This window comes from Mus caroli, unplaced genomic scaffold (genome assembly GCF_978045245.1).
Source record: "Mus caroli unplaced genomic scaffold, Mus_caroli_1 scaffold_10, whole genome shotgun sequence".
Taxonomy (NCBI): Eukaryota; Metazoa; Chordata; class Mammalia; order Rodentia; family Muridae; genus Mus; species Mus caroli.
Window position 1 is genome coordinate 36,328,428 of NW_028227265.1, and position 16,662 is coordinate 36,345,089.

A 16,662-nucleotide genomic window follows, 5' to 3' on the forward strand; every position below is an offset into this window, starting at 1 on the left:
AGTACTGGCTAGTTACAAGTTGTGGCCCAGGAGTTGAGATGCTGGTCATTAAAGACTTCTCAGCAATCTGGCTGGCTCTGCTCTAGCCCCTCCTCATTTCATGTCAGCCCAGCTCTTGCCCTTGTGAATTCTGAAAATCTTCTTCCTGCCCTGGCTGTTCTCGGGCTGTTGTACTGTGCCAGCTCAGCTGTTTGCAGCTCAGCTGTCTCTGCCACTGCTGTTCTTGTCCATCTGCAGTTGCCCCTGTCTCACTGTCTAGGCTGCTTCCTTCTTCATGTGACCAGCTCAGCCCGCAGACTGAGTAGTCACAGAACGGAGAGCTCTTTAGTTGTACATAATGTTTCAAGACCAGGAGGCATCACTGGGAAGTATATCCCAGCTGATTAGAGTCTAGTGTGCACTGGATCTCCCTTCACAGCCTCTATTGTTTGTTTTGTTTACCTAATGGTTCTGATATTGTATCCGTGTTTACCGTTGTGTGTTGTGTGTGTCTGCCATTGGTGTGTGGTGAGTGATTTCACCCTATGCTCTGAATCTATCTCTATTTGTGTTTCCCTTCCACTCTCCCACCCCACGGAAGTTCTCATTCTGCAACCCAGACTATTATAAAACTTCTTGTTTTAGGACTAACCTCAGATTTATAGCAATCCTCCTGCCTCAAACTACCAAGTATTGGGATTACAGGTGTGAGCTACCAGGTCCAGATTCTTGAACTGCTTGAGGTCAACTTTCTGTCTGATATGACAGCAGCTACCATTTCTCTCTATTTTTTCCTTGTATGTGATACCTGTTTTCATTCATTTCTTTCTAATCTATGAACCTCTTTAAAGGTAAGGGAGTCGTGGGAACCGACGCTTGGGCTGTTTAAACACGCTTGCTGACTGTCTCTTGTATTTCAGGAGGTATCATTTGATAGCAAGGGCTTACAAGAACTGCTTTAGAGTTGCTGTTTGGTTGGTTTGTGGACATATCCCTCCTTTCTTGGTGCCTTCTCTTGGGGTTTCCTGCTGTTATGTAAGGGCATGTCTTGAATCATTTCTGTATTAATATTGTATTTCTATTAAGTGGTTTTGTTTCCTGTCTATCCTTAGTCTTTTGTGTATCTTCTTCCATCAGACTATATTAAGCTAGTAGTGGTGTAACACCGATTCTGGGTAAGAACTCTATATTTTTGCCCCTAAAAACACAGACACACAGACACACACACACACACACACAGAGAGACACACACACACACATGCTGACAGACACACAAACAGACAGACATATACATGTGATTTGTGTGTGCTTCATGTCAGAATTTACATCATTTCGGTGGCAGTTTATTGTTAAGTCTAGTTGGTTGGTCCAGTTATAGTTATTAGCAGTACTTTTCTGTTGATGCCTCACAATGTAAAAGATAAAATTTTGTCTGTATCATCACTAGAATCCTAGTGTGTCCTGCTTGTTGCTCTCTTAACCCATATGGCTTTGATGTTTCATGTTATTTATTGCTATCTTGGAACTTTAGTTTAAGAAACCTGCTTTAGCCATTCCTGTGAGGCAGGTCCAGAGGCAGTGAGATCCACAGCTTCTGACTAGGAGAGTTGCTACATCTCCCTCACTTCTGAGGGGCCCCTGTCCCAAGCACAGTGCTTGAGGCTGGGGGTTACTCTCCTCCAGCACAATGCCTGTATCACCCTGATCTCCATGCCCATGAGCTTTCCTCTGAGACACTGGATGTAGGTTTGGTCCTTCCTTGATTGTGAAGCTCTTCTCTCTGATGCTCCTGAGGTTCCTCCCCCCCCCCCGACCCCCGTCTCCTTGGTGATTAATATTATGAGTGCTTTGTTTCCTGGCTACAATCAAGGAAAGGCTGCTATGCCTCCTGACCTAATGCTGAGAACTTAGCCCAGGCTGGGAGCATTTTCAGCTCTAATTTCCTGAAATAAACCTTCTGTCTCCTTCTATTTACTTCCCTTCTGCAAGTCCTCCTATTCAGATGCATGTCCTGATGACAGCAGCTTAAATTATGAAAAGATTTGCAATTGTGATAAGAATTTTTGTAAACATCAGGCGTTCGGGGCGGGGGGCGGGGGGGACGGACCTTGAGCTGTATACTGTGTAAAACATGTTGCCTCATTCACAAAGTTCTACATAGCTGGGGCCTGCATTCCTTGCTAACATGATTGAGTGGGAGGGGCATGCCTATTTGACCTTGAAGAGCTGCTTCTTAGGTGAATTAAGGTCATGGGACTGACCCTGTGGTCAGTCTGAGACACAATTGGACAGATTATTCTTCATCCTATGGAGTCATGGCATATGTTATTTAAAACCTTTGAGACTCAGTGGACAAAGAACTTGGCACTCAATGCCCATATCCTGAGTTTAGATCCCAGAACCCCTGTGAGGGTAAAAGGGGAGAACTGACTCCAAAATGTTGTCCACTGCCCACATAGACAGCGTCACAGAATACACCAACATGATGCATCATACTCACATAACTTAATAGTAATAAATAATATTTTAACTTGTGAATGAGTAACTCATAATGTGAAAACAATGATAGTAGTGTATGCGCACGCCTTTAATCCCAGCACTCAGGAGGCAGAGGCAGGCGGATTTCTGAGTTCGAGGCCAGCCTGGTCTACAAAGTGAGTTCCAGGATAGCTAGAGCTACACAGAGAAACCCTGTCTCGAAAAACCAAAAAAAAAAAAAAAAAAAGTAGTGTATGAAATATACTTACCATTATTAAAAATGTGTGTGAATACAAAGTTAAGCATTTTTTCCTTGTGTGTGTGTGTGTGTGTGTGTGTGTGTGTGTGTGTGTTTATCTCTTACTATCTTCAAAGGGGCAAGGCTGTAAAATCTCCCCAATATGCTACTCTGGAGCCTGAAACTTTTCTCTCTGAGTTACCCTATTGTAGGCACTATCTATCCCCTGTTGTGAGTTATGCAAAGTTCTGAGGTTCCAAGGTTGGGGGTGGAAACATGGGATTGTCCATAAGAATCAGTACTTGGCAGCTCTAGTGTTCTGTGAGCAAGAGAACACTGGAGCCATGGAAAGGACATTGTGAACTCTGCATGAATCCCTGTCTCCGCAGATGCTGGAGCCTCCACCTACATGTATGAGTTTGAGTACCGCCCAAGCTTTGTATCGGCCATGAGACCCAAGGCAGTAATAGGAGACCATGGTGATGAGATCTTCTCAGTATTTGGATCTCCATTTTTAAAAGGTAATGTTTCTTTGTTGTCAGAGGCCTGGGCATTAGGAGGCCTGAATTTGAGTCCTGGCTTGACGACCTGTACAGGTTTCTCCTTTTCTCCCCAGTTAGCTTTCCAGCCACTCTGTAGCTGGGTTGAGCTATACCAGGAGTCAGTCCTGAGCTTTCACACATATGAAGGAAGCTTGTGTTCATGTGTCCCCCGACACAGTTACTCTCAGCATCATGACCTGTAGTGCCAATTAGAGAGATGATAGGCCAGCCACAGGCTTTACTTTGGGGGAAGCGGGACACTGATGGACTCTCTTCCCATTAGAGCATTGCTAGGATTTGAGTGAAGAAACAGTTCATTTCTAACCCTGGACAAAGCCTATCATATTTTACCCATGTGTCTGTCTATATATATCTGGGTCATATATTTGCCATCTTTTGTAACATGATACTTAGGGAAGCTTTCACCACTGTCTTCAGTGCACTGCTTTCCACTAGTTATGTGTAATTAGCAATCTAACTCATGTTTCTCATGAAATAAGTATCTCTGGACCTCTCCCTGTTTGGTGATGTCTTAGGAATTTTGGAGAAAGAGAGAGATTAAGAAAAGACCCAAGAGCTAGCAACCCTACAAAGACTGAGGAAACTCATAGTTTAGGGCAGGCATGTGAGCATGGGTGACAAAGGAAGCCAGTATGTAGTAATCTATTCTTAACTTGAAGTTTAGACTATCAGTCAGTGTGTTCTTAAAAGGTAGGTTTTAAAATAGTAAGATGTGTGGAACACGCTAGGCAAAGGTGCTATTGCTAGAGGCTCCTAGAAAACTGTCTTGACTTTCCACTTCCTCGTGACTCTTAACTGGTATTTTTGGTATTTTCCAACAACGCCCTCCCCACCTCCTTGAGTTGTGGTTTCTTCCTTTAAATACCCCCTTACCCAGCTACTCGGGGTACCACGGTCCTCTACCCCTGCGTGGTGTATGACTGTGGGACCGAGAACACTCTTGAAATAAAAGTCCTCTTGCAGTTTGCAGCAAAAAAATAAAAATAAAAAATAAAAAATAAATTAAAAATAGTAAGATGTAGAAAAGGTCAAGACTCTAAGAAGGTCTAACTTCTAAGAAGCTCCTAGGATGATGACCATGATCAGAATCACTCCTGCTATGTGACTGCTAAACAAACAAATAAAACCAAACAAAGCCACTTGCTAAGTATCTGAAGCTTACTCCTTCTTCCCCATACAGATGGTGCCTCAGAAGAGGAGACCAACCTCAGCAAGATGGTGATGAAATTCTGGGCCAACTTTGCTCGGAATGGGTGAGTTTTGTGACAAAGAAGGGACAGATCTGGAGGTGTGGTGTAGTTGTGCTTTTTGAAGAGGAGTGTTTTCTAAGGTTTGAGTGGCCAACCTCCTGTCTCTGTGACCACAGCACTCCAACAATGAAGGTTAGAGTAATCTGATTTAGAGCTTTGATGGAGCTTTTGAGATAATTCAGCATTAAAGGATGGGATGTAAATTTTGGCTCAGAAACTCAGAGGGTTCAATTCTCAGTCTTTTGACCTGCTTGCCCAGTTGTTGTCAGTGTAGAACATGGTAGGATAATGTGATGGCTAGATCTCTTTGTCTCTCCATCTCACTGGCAGTCAGAGAGTAGAGATAGAAGAAAAGATGAGGGTCTTAACATACTCATCAGGGTCATGTCCCTTAGGATCAGCTCCTTCCAACTAAGCCTACCTTTAGAGTTCCTACCATGTCCCAGGAGCACTCTCAGCTGAGGATCAAGTCCAATAGGGCTAATATTAATCTCTGAGGCTCCATGTTCAGAATCCAGAAATCTTTTAGTTAGTGTGAGTTCTGAAAGACTTAGGAAGCCCTTTCCCCAAAGCCTTTGGCTCCCACAGCCTCTCTGGGGTTGATTGTGGTCATAGTTTGATTTGAATCTAGGTAGAAGGTTCAAATCCTGTCTCTTCTAACTCATTAGACTCTCTATTTAGAGTCTCATCAACTTTATTCTCAGAGCTTTAAGCATCGTGCTTTTTTAATGCTGTCGACAGGGACTTCAAATCTTTCTTTTGCAATCTAAGCATAAGCCTTGAAGACCTCATTGCACTTGCATTTTGACAAAAAGAAAGTCGGGGCAAAGGTGGGTAAAGAAGAATAAGGATAAAGGTGGAACTAGAGACAGCTCCTGAGAAGTCCTGGGAGCAGCTTTCATTTTTATTTTTTTAATTTTTTTATTTATTTTTACACAGATTTTTTTGTTATTTTTTATTAGATATTTTCTTTACTTACACATCAAATGCTATCTCCTTTCCTAGTTTCCTCTCTGAAAATTCTCTATTCCCTCCCCCCTCACACTGCTCGCCAACCCACCCACTCCCACTTCCTGGCCCTGGCATTCCCCTATACTTGGGCATAGAATCTTCCGCAAGAACAAGGGCCTCTCCTCCCATTGATGGCCGACTAGGCCATCCTCTGCTACATATGCAGCTAGAGACACGAGTCCTACCATGTGTTTTCTTTGATTGGTGGTTTAGTACCAGGTAGCTCTGGGGGAGGGGGGGGGCGGGATACTGGATAGTTTGTGTTGTTGTTCTTCCTATAGGGCTGCAGACCCCTTCAGCTCCTTAGGTACTTTCTCTAGCTTCTTCACTGGGGACTCTGTTCTCTGTCCAATGGATGACTGTGAGCATCCACTTCTGTATTTGCCACGCAATGGCAGAGGAGCCTCAAAGAAGACAGCTATATCAGGTTCCTGTCAGTGAAATCTTGTTGGCATCTGCAATAGTGTCAGGGTTTGGTGGTTGTTTATGGGATGGATACCCAGGTGGGGCAGTCTCTGGATGGCCATTCCTTCAGTCTCTGCTCTGAACTTTGTCTCTATAACTCCTTCCATGGATATTTTGTTCCCCCTTCTGAGAAGGATCGAAGTATCCACATTTTGGTCTTCCTTCTTAAGTTTCACGTGTTTTGCAAATTGTATCTTGAGTATTCTGAGTTCCTGGGCCAATATCCACTTATCAGTGAGTGCATATCATGTGTGTTCTTTTGTGATTGGGTTACCTCACTCAGGATGATATCCTCTAGATCCATCCATTTGCCTAAGAGTTTCATAAATTCATTGTTTTTAATAGCTGAGTAGTACTCCATTGTGTAAATGTACCACATTTTCTGTATCCATTCCTCTGTTGAGGGACATCTGGGTTCTTTCCAGCTTCTGGCTATTATAAATAAGGCTGCTATGAACATAGTGTAGCCTGTGTCCTTATTACAAGTTGGAACATCTTCTGGATATATGCCCAGGAGTGGTATTGCTGGATCTTCCGGTAGTACTATGTCCAATTTTCTGCTTTCATTTTGATCTGGTGCATGGAACTCTGGCTTCTTAATGAAGCAGTCTCCTCAGCAAGGGTACTCTGCTTCTACTCAGCCTTAATCATAGTCCTTGGCTATGGTAGTGGGGGTGGTGAGAGGTTTTGTGTGTGTGTGTGTGGGGGGGTGTGTTTAAGTTTTGTTTTTGTTATTTGGCAAGATTGAGTTTTTCTATTCTTCCTGTTGTTTTTGCCTATGAGTCACACCACAAATATAATTAAGGACAAAACAAACCTTGTGTACTACCTAGATGCTCTTGTACCTTTGAATGTCCTCCACCATCGAATACTCTTTAACTCTGTACCCCATATGATATCAGAATGGACAAATACAGGTAAATCTGTTGCGAGAATGGAGCATAAGTGGCCTCTAGTCCAGGTATCCTTCTCTACGGAGCCATCATGAGCTTGGTTTCTCTACCTTTCTTCCCTATTAGAACCTTCTAGAATTCCCATAAACCTCCCTTACCGCATTCTTCACTCTATACGGCACACTCCAAACATTCCCAAACTCATTCATATACCAGTTTAAAAAAAAAAAAGTTTATCAGCACCACATGAGGGGGCGGGGTGTTAATCTCAGCAAGATCTACTTTTTAGTAATATTAGTAGTAGTAATTCTATATGTTATCATCTTTCAATTGTTGAGACAAAATTCCCAAATTTTATCAACTTAAATGATGAAGGTTTGATTTTGGCTCTGACTTTCTCTTGAAATTTTCACTTTGAGCCTATGACAGAGTGGACTGTGGTGACTTTAGGTGGCATCTGGTCTCTTGGCACTCAGGAAACTGATGTAGTTGTTTTGTTTTGTTTTGTTTGTTTGCTTCTTTTGTGTGTGTGCATGTGTGTGTGTACATGTGTGTGCAGTCAGGAAGCACTGAGATAAAAGACTGAAGTCCCAACATGGTGCAAAGCTGACCCTTAGTGACCAGATTCTCCCAAGTAGGTGCCACCTCCTGATGCCTCCATGAGCCCTAACATAAGTGTAACCTGAGCTTCAGCTTTCAACACATGAGGCTTTGGAGGAGAGCTAAGATCTAAAGAACACGGAACTTTCTAAACATGAGCAGGCTGCCCTAGGAGTTAAGGATCTGGCATGGCTGTGGAAGGTAGCTTCTTGGCAGTGATCCGCCAAGGTCTCCTTGAAAAATATCTCAGAGCACCATGGGGACAGCACAGTTGCTTTGGTGAATTCTTTTCTTTTTTTCTTTTAATTCTGTTCACAGAAACCCTAATGGTGGAGGGCTGCCCCACTGGCCAGAATATGACCAGAAGGAAGGGTATCTGAAGATTGGTGCCTCAACTCAGGCAGCCCAGAGACTGAAGGACAAAGAAGTGAGTTTTTGGGCTGAGCTCAGGGCCAAGGAGTCAGCCCAGAGGCCATCCCACAGGGAACATGTTGAGCTCTGATCAGGAGGGTCAGCTGTGCTTAAGAACCTGGAGTCAAAGGAGTATTATTCCACAGAAGATTTTTGTAGAGAAATAACTCTTATCTTTGAAGCTATAACACTATATGGTATTTTATACAAATGCATTAAAAAGGAAATATTTATCTCCTTCAACTTGTAAAAATAAAACATTGTTTTGAAAATCAGAATTGGGTCAATGTCTGTCTTGGCAGGTTTTAGTTGTTTTTTTTCTTTTTGTTTTCATTCATTCATCCATTCATTCATTCATTTGCTTGCTTGCTTGTTTCTTTGTTTTGTGTATGTTCATGTGTGTGCAGCGAAGCTTGAGAAAATACCTCCATCAGATTGCCTGTGGGCAAGTTTGGAGGGCATTTTCTTGATCAATGATTGATGTAGGAGGACCCAGCCCTCTATGGGTGGTGCTACCCTGAGGCTGGGGTCCTGGGTTGTATAAGAAAGCCATCTGAGCAACCCATGGGTAGCAACCCCGGAAGCAGCAGTCCTTCATGGCCTCTGACTCAGTTCCTCCTTCCAGGTTCCTACCATGAGTTCTTGCCTTGGCTTCCTTTAGGGAACTATGACTCAGCATGCATAGTCAAATAAACCTTTTTCCTCTGCAAATTCTTTTTAGTTGTGGTCTTTATTGTACCAATAGAAACCTAACTAATGCAATGTCTTTGGCTCAAAATTAGTCTATGTGCCTCAGAGAGGGATAGACAAAGAGAGAGGAACCATAAAAAAAAAAATAATTAAAGAAGCAACCAAACAACAACAAAAACCAACCCCCTCCCAAAAAAAGGAATCCCTTCTTTGGTTAACTGTCTACCCTATGTATAATCTATCCCCTCCAAGAACCCAGTACACCTCTGGCAGAATTGCACAGAAACTGTATGAGGATACAGAGAGTGGTTGGGCTTGCAAATGATGATCTAGTAACCCTCTAAAATGCCCTAATCTCTTTATAGGGTCTCAAGGAATCTTTTACAGATATTCTTAACCTTTCTCATTAAAAGGCTTTTATGCTCAGGAGACACTATTTCACAGCAGATGTGAATATGTCTCACCTTTCCTTTCCAGAGAGATATTCTCATAAATAAAATGAGAATGACCAGAGTTTTCTAAGTGCTAAAGGCAATGTGTGGTCTAAATAAGAATACAAAATTAATTGAGAACCACAGACCCAAAAAGAAGCTTACACCCATTCCAGACTCCTCTGTAGATGTCCTCCAGGTGCTTATGAATAAGTCTGTGGACATGCTGCAATACTGGGATAAAATTTGTCTCTAGGAATGCACAAAGCACACCACTACTCCATTTCCATAAGGGGACCATACTCTGCCCACATGGGGGAATCTTTACCAGATGAAGGCCTATTGCAGCCAAAGGAAAAAGTTGTAGTTCTGTAACCCATCACATGAATAGAACAAATAGTACTGGACCTAAGTCATCAGAGAGCTTTTACTGCTGCTGAGAAACAGGGTCAGCAAAAAGACTTCATCTTACCCACCCTGACAACATAACCCACTCCTCCTTAGCATTGAGTCAGTAGATGTCCTGTATCAACTCACAGAAGTCAGTTAGTGGGTGTGCCAGTGTGGGAGAACTCTCTGGAGTCAAAAAAGCAAAAAAGAGCAATATCAAAGGTGTGGGGCAGAATTAAAGTGTGCTATTTTATTTCAAATTTCATGTAGCTTATATTGTAGTGTGAAGTTACAGTGTTATGGTTCAAAGATGGGTACTGAAAGCTAAAGCCAACCATTAACGATGTTTCAACCTTTGATCATTGTTGTTCTGCATCTGCCTTATTTATCTTCATTTGTTGTTCTCCAGTTCCATTTATTTATCTTTTTGCAAACACAAAATTTTATTCTCAAACATGAATAACAGTCCATATATACAATATGTATATATCCCACATTTTCATTATCCACTCTCATGGGGCCAGTCCAAGTGAACAAGTGAGCAAACCATTAAGGGATAAATAGTCTCTTTCTAGGGAAAGGAGAGCAGGGCAGGCTGTATGTCCTGAAAACAACTTAGAGCATCTATAAGGTAGAGGAATACTAGAACAACATCATTTGTAATGCTGTCATTGATATCAAATCAGATTAAATATTAGTAGTTAATCTTTAATCATGATATGGGTCTAAAATGACAAGTGAGGGGATCTTCACTGGACTCTTCTAGCTGAGTGGCTTCAGCCCAGCACCTTGGTAGGATGGTGTCAGTAGGGCCCCAGAAGAAGAAACACCACCTGGGTATACATTATGGACCAGCCACCATCAGCAAGTCCAACATTGCCAAGACTGTTGCTCATGATGACCTCTCTGTGGCCATGTCAAAAGGACTAGTCAAGGACTTTAACTGCTGAGTGGACAACACGATTATCTGGCAGGAAGAAGAAAAGATTATATCCAAGGTGGTGGAGTCATCCAAGGTCATCCTGGGAGTATCCAATGTCCACATGGACTTGAACTGCAAATCCCATGTGCATGGTAACCCATGGAAATACCATGCCCTTTGAGCAACACCAGCCATTGAAGGACAAGATCTTCAGATCTCTGCTCATGGGTGGACTGGGCTCAGTTTCAATGGATTGGTACAATTTTCAAACAAGAGATCAGCAACCTTTTCAAATGGACAGAGTTCAACAAATAGTGATTCATGAACTTTAAGGTGCAAAAGCACATGTCCAATAAATGCCCACTCACCACTCACCCCCCTTTTTTAAACATAAAATTCTAGGAAGGAGCTCTTGTTATTTGCCACATCCACTCCAGTAAAAACTGTGTGGCTGTCCCAAAAGCTTGGATGCAGTCCTGAATCAAAATGTTTCAGAGAAACTTAGTCTCCTGGAGCCTTGGCATCCTGTAATATGAATGTTCCAAATTTGTCCCTGTGATAGTGTGGAGGGTCTTGAATGCTTTCTTGCAGTATTTTACTGAATAGAAGCTAGAAATCTCAGGGCTAGTTCAAAATAGTAAACTTAGAATTCTCATTACAGACACGAATGGCAGCCTACATTACCATAATAGTATAAAGAAGGTAGATTGTGGTTTAATGAGGAACTGGAGTATTGGACTATTCATGAAAAGTTTAGTAAAACAGAACTTCCCTGGTGCATGTTTTTCACTAGGCCCAGAGGAATAACATAATTAGGTATTTACTAAGGGACCCCTGGTGGTAGGTTTAACAATAGACCAGAATTGCACCTGGGCCCTTTCACCTGGCTCCTGTGAATAGCTGATTTTAGATAGGGCTGATCTTATTTCAGTTATAAACACTTCCTAGTTCCTGTCAGTCTTTACATATGCATTTCTCTGTTTTGTGTCAGATAACTTCAATGTACCTTAGCTGATGTGTCACTTAACTTCTTTGCTTTCTTCTGTAATATAAGTCTGATGCTAGCTTTGAGAAATTACATTCAGATACAGCACTCTGTCTGTGTCAGGTCTGTTTGTCACTTTTCTGTGACTCCCTGCCCACCTGAATAACAGGACCCTGATTCCCCTGCGGGTTGAGGGGTCAACTGAGTCCAGTCTGCAGCAGTTATTCCTTCTCACTCTGTGACTCCTATCAAATGATTGTCAAGGTACAATTACCATCCTGATGTTCATACAGATTTGTAGATTCTTTTATGAAAACTTGATTCATCTATAAATATATGAACCAGGGTAGGAATTCTTCTAAGAAAAAAAAAAAATCACCCTGTGAAATTCACCATGCTGTCTCCACTTGGTTCAGTATTAATGATTGTGATGATGAACAATAAAATTATTACAGGTACATATAGCCTCTGATAATTGCCTTCAAGATTGGCTGGAGGATGCTATCTTTGTAGGATTTGGGGAATGGAGCCAGGTAGAGGCTAGACAACCTAACCTAATTCTAATCAGGGAAACCAAGTCAGTGTTTTAATCCAGCATACATGGTGAAAGATCATAACCAGGCATATTATACCCCTCAACATAGACTCAGTCATATCAAGTACAACCCCATGGAAGCAGAAATTCAACAGAAGGCCCAGAAAGATTCTTTTTCCAGAGGCAATCTCAACAAAGTAATCTTCCAGGTTAAAAAGAGACTTCTGGACCCCCCTTGGCCTGCTTAAAAAGGATGTCCAGAGATGTCTCTGGGCAGCTAGCAGTTGCCTCTTTCACCCCCAACAAGGCTTCACAGGAGTTAGTACTGAGGAATGATAAGGTGAGTAACCATGTGTTGACCAACCTAGATCCCCTTCATTTGGTTGTAGTGTTCAACAACAAGCAACTGCAACCCCAGCAAATTTGGGATCTATTACAATGTCTATAGGATCTCTTACACCAGGAAGAGGTGTTCACATAAGTGACAATAACCAGGAACGATCCTTAGGCTAGGGTCAGTGTCCTGGTTAGTATAATATGTTCTGCCTGTTGGTAGTCCTGGGTAGGAGGAGCCATGACTCTACAGTTATGTTCTAGCTGGCAATAGAGTATGTCATGTATGGCTTCTTACATTTTGGTTGAGCTCTGTATAAACCATGTTGGAGCCAGGCAAAGGGGAGTCAGAAAGGTAAAGAAAGTGGTGTAATAGCTCAACAATCAAGAGAATTAGTATTTTTTGGCTTTGAAGAAATACAAATAAGAACAAGTATAGCAGAGTTGGGGGAACATCATTGTGGGAAGGTTAAGGGAATTTGTAGAAGAGTGGTGTGTATAGCATTAAGCGTGAGTGGGAGAAAAGGTGTGTTTTTCAATATCCATGAGTTTACTTATGTTTTCCTGTTTCTTTTGCTGTTGATTTCTAGGTTCATTTCATTGTCAAATATAATACAAAAAAATAAAAGCTTCAGTGTTAGTCATTTGTGAAGGTCTGCTTTGAGAACCATATTTTCTATTACAAAGGAAGTCTCATGAGCTGCTGAGAAGATTCTGGGCTCTGGAGTATTTGGATGGCATGCCCTGCAGAAGTATATTAGGTCCATTTGACTTATATTAATGTTATTTACCTCAGATGGTTCTCTGGTTTTTGGTCAGGGTAGTCTATATATTGGTGACAGTGAAGTGTCAATGTCACCCACTATAATTCCCCTGGATTCAATCTATTTATTAACAAATATTGTTTTTTGAAACTTGTAGTGCTGATATTTTGATGAATAATTTTTTTCAATTGTTACATCTTCATGATGAAATTTTCCCTTAATATAAAGTAACCTTCTTTGTGACTTTCTGACTAATATCAATTTAGAGTCTGTCAGATTGGGAACAAAGACAATTTCTTTCTTTCTATTTCTGCCTTCTTGAAAAGCCTTCTCCATCATTTGATCCTAGGCTGTCTTTGTCCTCCATGGTAACAAGCACTCCTTGGAGGCAACAAACAGGTGAATCCTGATTTCTTTTTTATCTAATCTCCTAGTCCATATCCTTTGGTTAGGGAATTGAGAGCATTACATTTCCTGTTTGTTTGCTGATTTTGTAATATTTGGTATCACCTCCTGTATTTGGTTAACTACATTTGCACAGAGCAGGGAAAAGTTGAAAGGAAGTTTGACTCATGTGGCTCCAGCATTCTCATTTGAAATAAAACTTTACCTTCTCTGACCTTGCAGCCTTACATGCACCCTCTTTGGTGCATGTAAGGCTGCAATGCTACTCCTGTGATATTTTCTTTCTAAGAGACTGCCTGTCTGTTTGTTTGCTTCTCTGTTTAAGGTACTCTCAAACATAGTGATGCTGGCATATCCAGTGTCTCCAAGCACTGCAGGCTGTGAGGAACCTTATGGAGAAAACCTATGTGATGAATGGGCTTCTGCCAGGCTTGATGATGAAAATATTATCTGCTACGCTCTCTGGTCGAGTCAACTGGACAAGCCGAGAGGCTTAAAAGTCACTCATGAGGCAAAAGAGTTTCAAAGAAGTTCTCCTCCTGGAGTCTAGCATTCCCTACCCATACAGTAATTTTTCATTCCCGAGTTCCATTCCCACGTTAGTCTAGTGTATGGATCCACGTGCTCTCTTTCAGTATTTTCCTATTATAAGTGCTTTTTAAAATTGAATTCTGACATGGCTTAAGCCTTCCACCAGTGTTCCAACAGTCCTAGAAATGTCCTTGAGCAAGATCATGGGCTTAGAATTCAGCAAGATTGTAAAAGCTAAGTCACTCCCTTACACAGGAATTTACCATCACTAAGGAAGAAGGAAGTTTCAGACCAAAGGAGAAACCAGAATAGATACTATAGCAGAGTTATAACCATACACACGTATTTACAATGGCCTAAGGGGAAGGTGGACTATACAAGAGACTAAAATAGGAACTATGGCAAGGACACGAAGCCCTTGACCCTGGCTTCTAAGATTAGTGGAGCTTCTAATCTTAGGTGGAGCCTATGTTGATCCCAGCTGTTATCAATGAATTCTATCCCAGGTGGTTCCCTTTAGACCTTTTGTGTTTGCATTCCTCTGTTTTATGTAAGATTCTGGTTACCTCAATTGTACCTTGCGAATATGTCACCCAACTTCCTTATTGTCCTCTGCATAAAAACTCTGATGCTCGAGTTGCAAAATTACACTCAGATTCCACACGAACTCTCCTGTGTGTGTCTGTTTGTCACTCATCCACGCTTTGCCCACCCGCGTCGAGAGACCCCGTTCCACGCAGACACAGGGACCCAGAGGGTCTGCGGCAATTATCATGATGTTTTTCAACATAAAGTCAGTGTTGATGAATAGACAAGGCAGTGCATCTAGAGAGAGGGAGAGAGAGAGAGAGAGAGAGAGAGAGAGAGAGAGAGAGAGAGAGAGAGAGAGAGAGAGAGAGATTTCCCTCACTGTAGGGGAGGCCATGCTGGAGAATGACGGTGAGCTACTTCTAGTGTGTGACAACATAGCTGGAAGAATGGGGAAGCAGCTAAGTTAGTTAGATCCAGTGGAGTATGAACTTCAAAAACCATAACTAACAGCATGATTATAAAATTGGGGAAACTGAGTGTTTTGTTATTCAAGAATAAGTAAACATTAAGTCTTTCCCAAATGGTGTTCTGATATACTCTTGTGATCCAACAGTGTGTAATGAGTCCGAATTTAGGTTTTTTGTACTTGACTGCTGGTGGCTCTTGGTCTCCCTATTCCCTCATTTTTTCCTGCTTCTCTAGAAAAGTTAGTGAGTAAGAGCAGGACAGGTTCTTATTTTGGTGCCATCAGAATAGACAAACACACTTTCTTTAACCGCACAGAGCACTCTGACCAGTGTTTGACTGGGTAAACAGTTCAGGAGAAGATCAGAACAGAATGGGTTATTAGGCAACTATTCACAATATTTATAGCAATTTGTTTTTCTGCTTACTTCAGGATCTATGTCTACTTGTACTCAGCTGAGCTAGTACTTTCTCACAGAGTCAAAGACTTTATGCCAGCAAGCACTTAAGGCAGTTAATGTTCAAACGAGGTCACTCCAAACAACCAGAAAAATATGACAATCCTTAATATGTAGACAGCTAATAACACAGTCACAGATGGTCAATTGGATATCTTGAGTTTGATTCCAGAAGCATGCCTTGGTACAGGTTTGAATACAGTTTGCATGGGAGACAGTGCTATCAGAGAGCACTGTGGGTAACTGAGGAAGTCAGAGGGAGGGATGCTGGTGTGACTGCACTGTGTGTTATTTTACCTGACATTTTGATTCCTCACTAATTACCCATGTTTCATCCACTGTATATGTTTGCTTTTCTGGCTAATATGTGTATTATTAATAGAGATTTTGATTATAACCATATATTTTGTAATAATATAATGGATTAGTACATCAACTACATAATATCCTAGAATATCCTGTTGGAACATGAAGATATTGGGCCTTAGCAGGTCATGCAACAAAAGCCTTTGGAGACTTTGCTCACTCTACCTGAAAATGGAAGCTTGGGGTCAGAGCAGGAAAGAAATTCATCTTAGCCAACCCAGCACATTATGTCTGATACAAGGTTAGAATTTAGCTAAATTCCTGAGTTTCTCCCACAACAATGCCCTTCCCTACATCAACCTACAACAGGTTGCCTATCAATGTAGCTGGCTGTCTTGGTAAATGAATGTCTTCTGAGAACTATATAGCACATTTATCTGGTGTAGGAACACAGTCAACTACAGACCACCGTAAAAAGTCCACGAGGACAAAACCCTGTCCAAGAACTGCAGGAAGTGACATCTCATAGTGTAGGTCACTGTACAGTCATCTTTTTCCTTGGTCCAGAACATCCCAAAAATCGCTAGGAAGAGAAGAGGTACTAGGTCTTCTCCATCCATAGGACTCAGAGAACCCAGAGATTTGCATGATTTCCACCTCTCACCCATGGAAATTACTTCAATGAAGTAATAGTAACTACAAATATAGGCTCAAATCTCTCAGTGCAGGATCAGGCCCAGGTAAGGTTCTCACTCTGGTGGAATCTCAGATGTTCTCTCCCCTCCCAGGTGCTCCCAAGATGCAGGTTGGGCAAAGCTAATCTCAGATATGTTCAGCACCGAAAAGGAGATCCTGCCTCTCAAGATTTCGGAAGACTGTCTCTACCTGAGTATTTACAGTCCTGCCAATTTGACAAAAAGCAGCCAATTGCCTGTAATTGCAGGAACCATTACTCCAGACTTTAAGTTTGAGCATCTAGATCTTCTGTGGGCTTAAAAGGTGATAAAGGCAGCAGGGGTCAGGAGCAC

At 41.9% G+C, this 16,662-nt stretch overlaps 1 protein-coding gene across 1 annotated transcript in view; it reads left to right on the plus strand.

Annotated features, from left to right (window-relative positions):
* The window catches only part of LOC110300388 (carboxylesterase 1D), a 33,195-nt gene extending 25,029 nt beyond the window's left edge, over positions 1-8,166 (plus strand). Inside the window, exons 12-14 of the mRNA XM_021170553.3 lie at positions 3,085-3,216; positions 4,439-4,511; positions 7,796-8,166. Coding sequence (XP_021026212.1) covers positions 3,085-3,216; positions 4,439-4,511; positions 7,796-7,979 — 389 coding nt within the window. The 3' untranslated portion in view covers positions 7,980-8,166. The remainder of the gene's footprint in view (positions 1-3,084; positions 3,217-4,438; positions 4,512-7,795) is intronic.
* Positions 8,167-16,662: the final 8,496 nt, after the last annotated feature.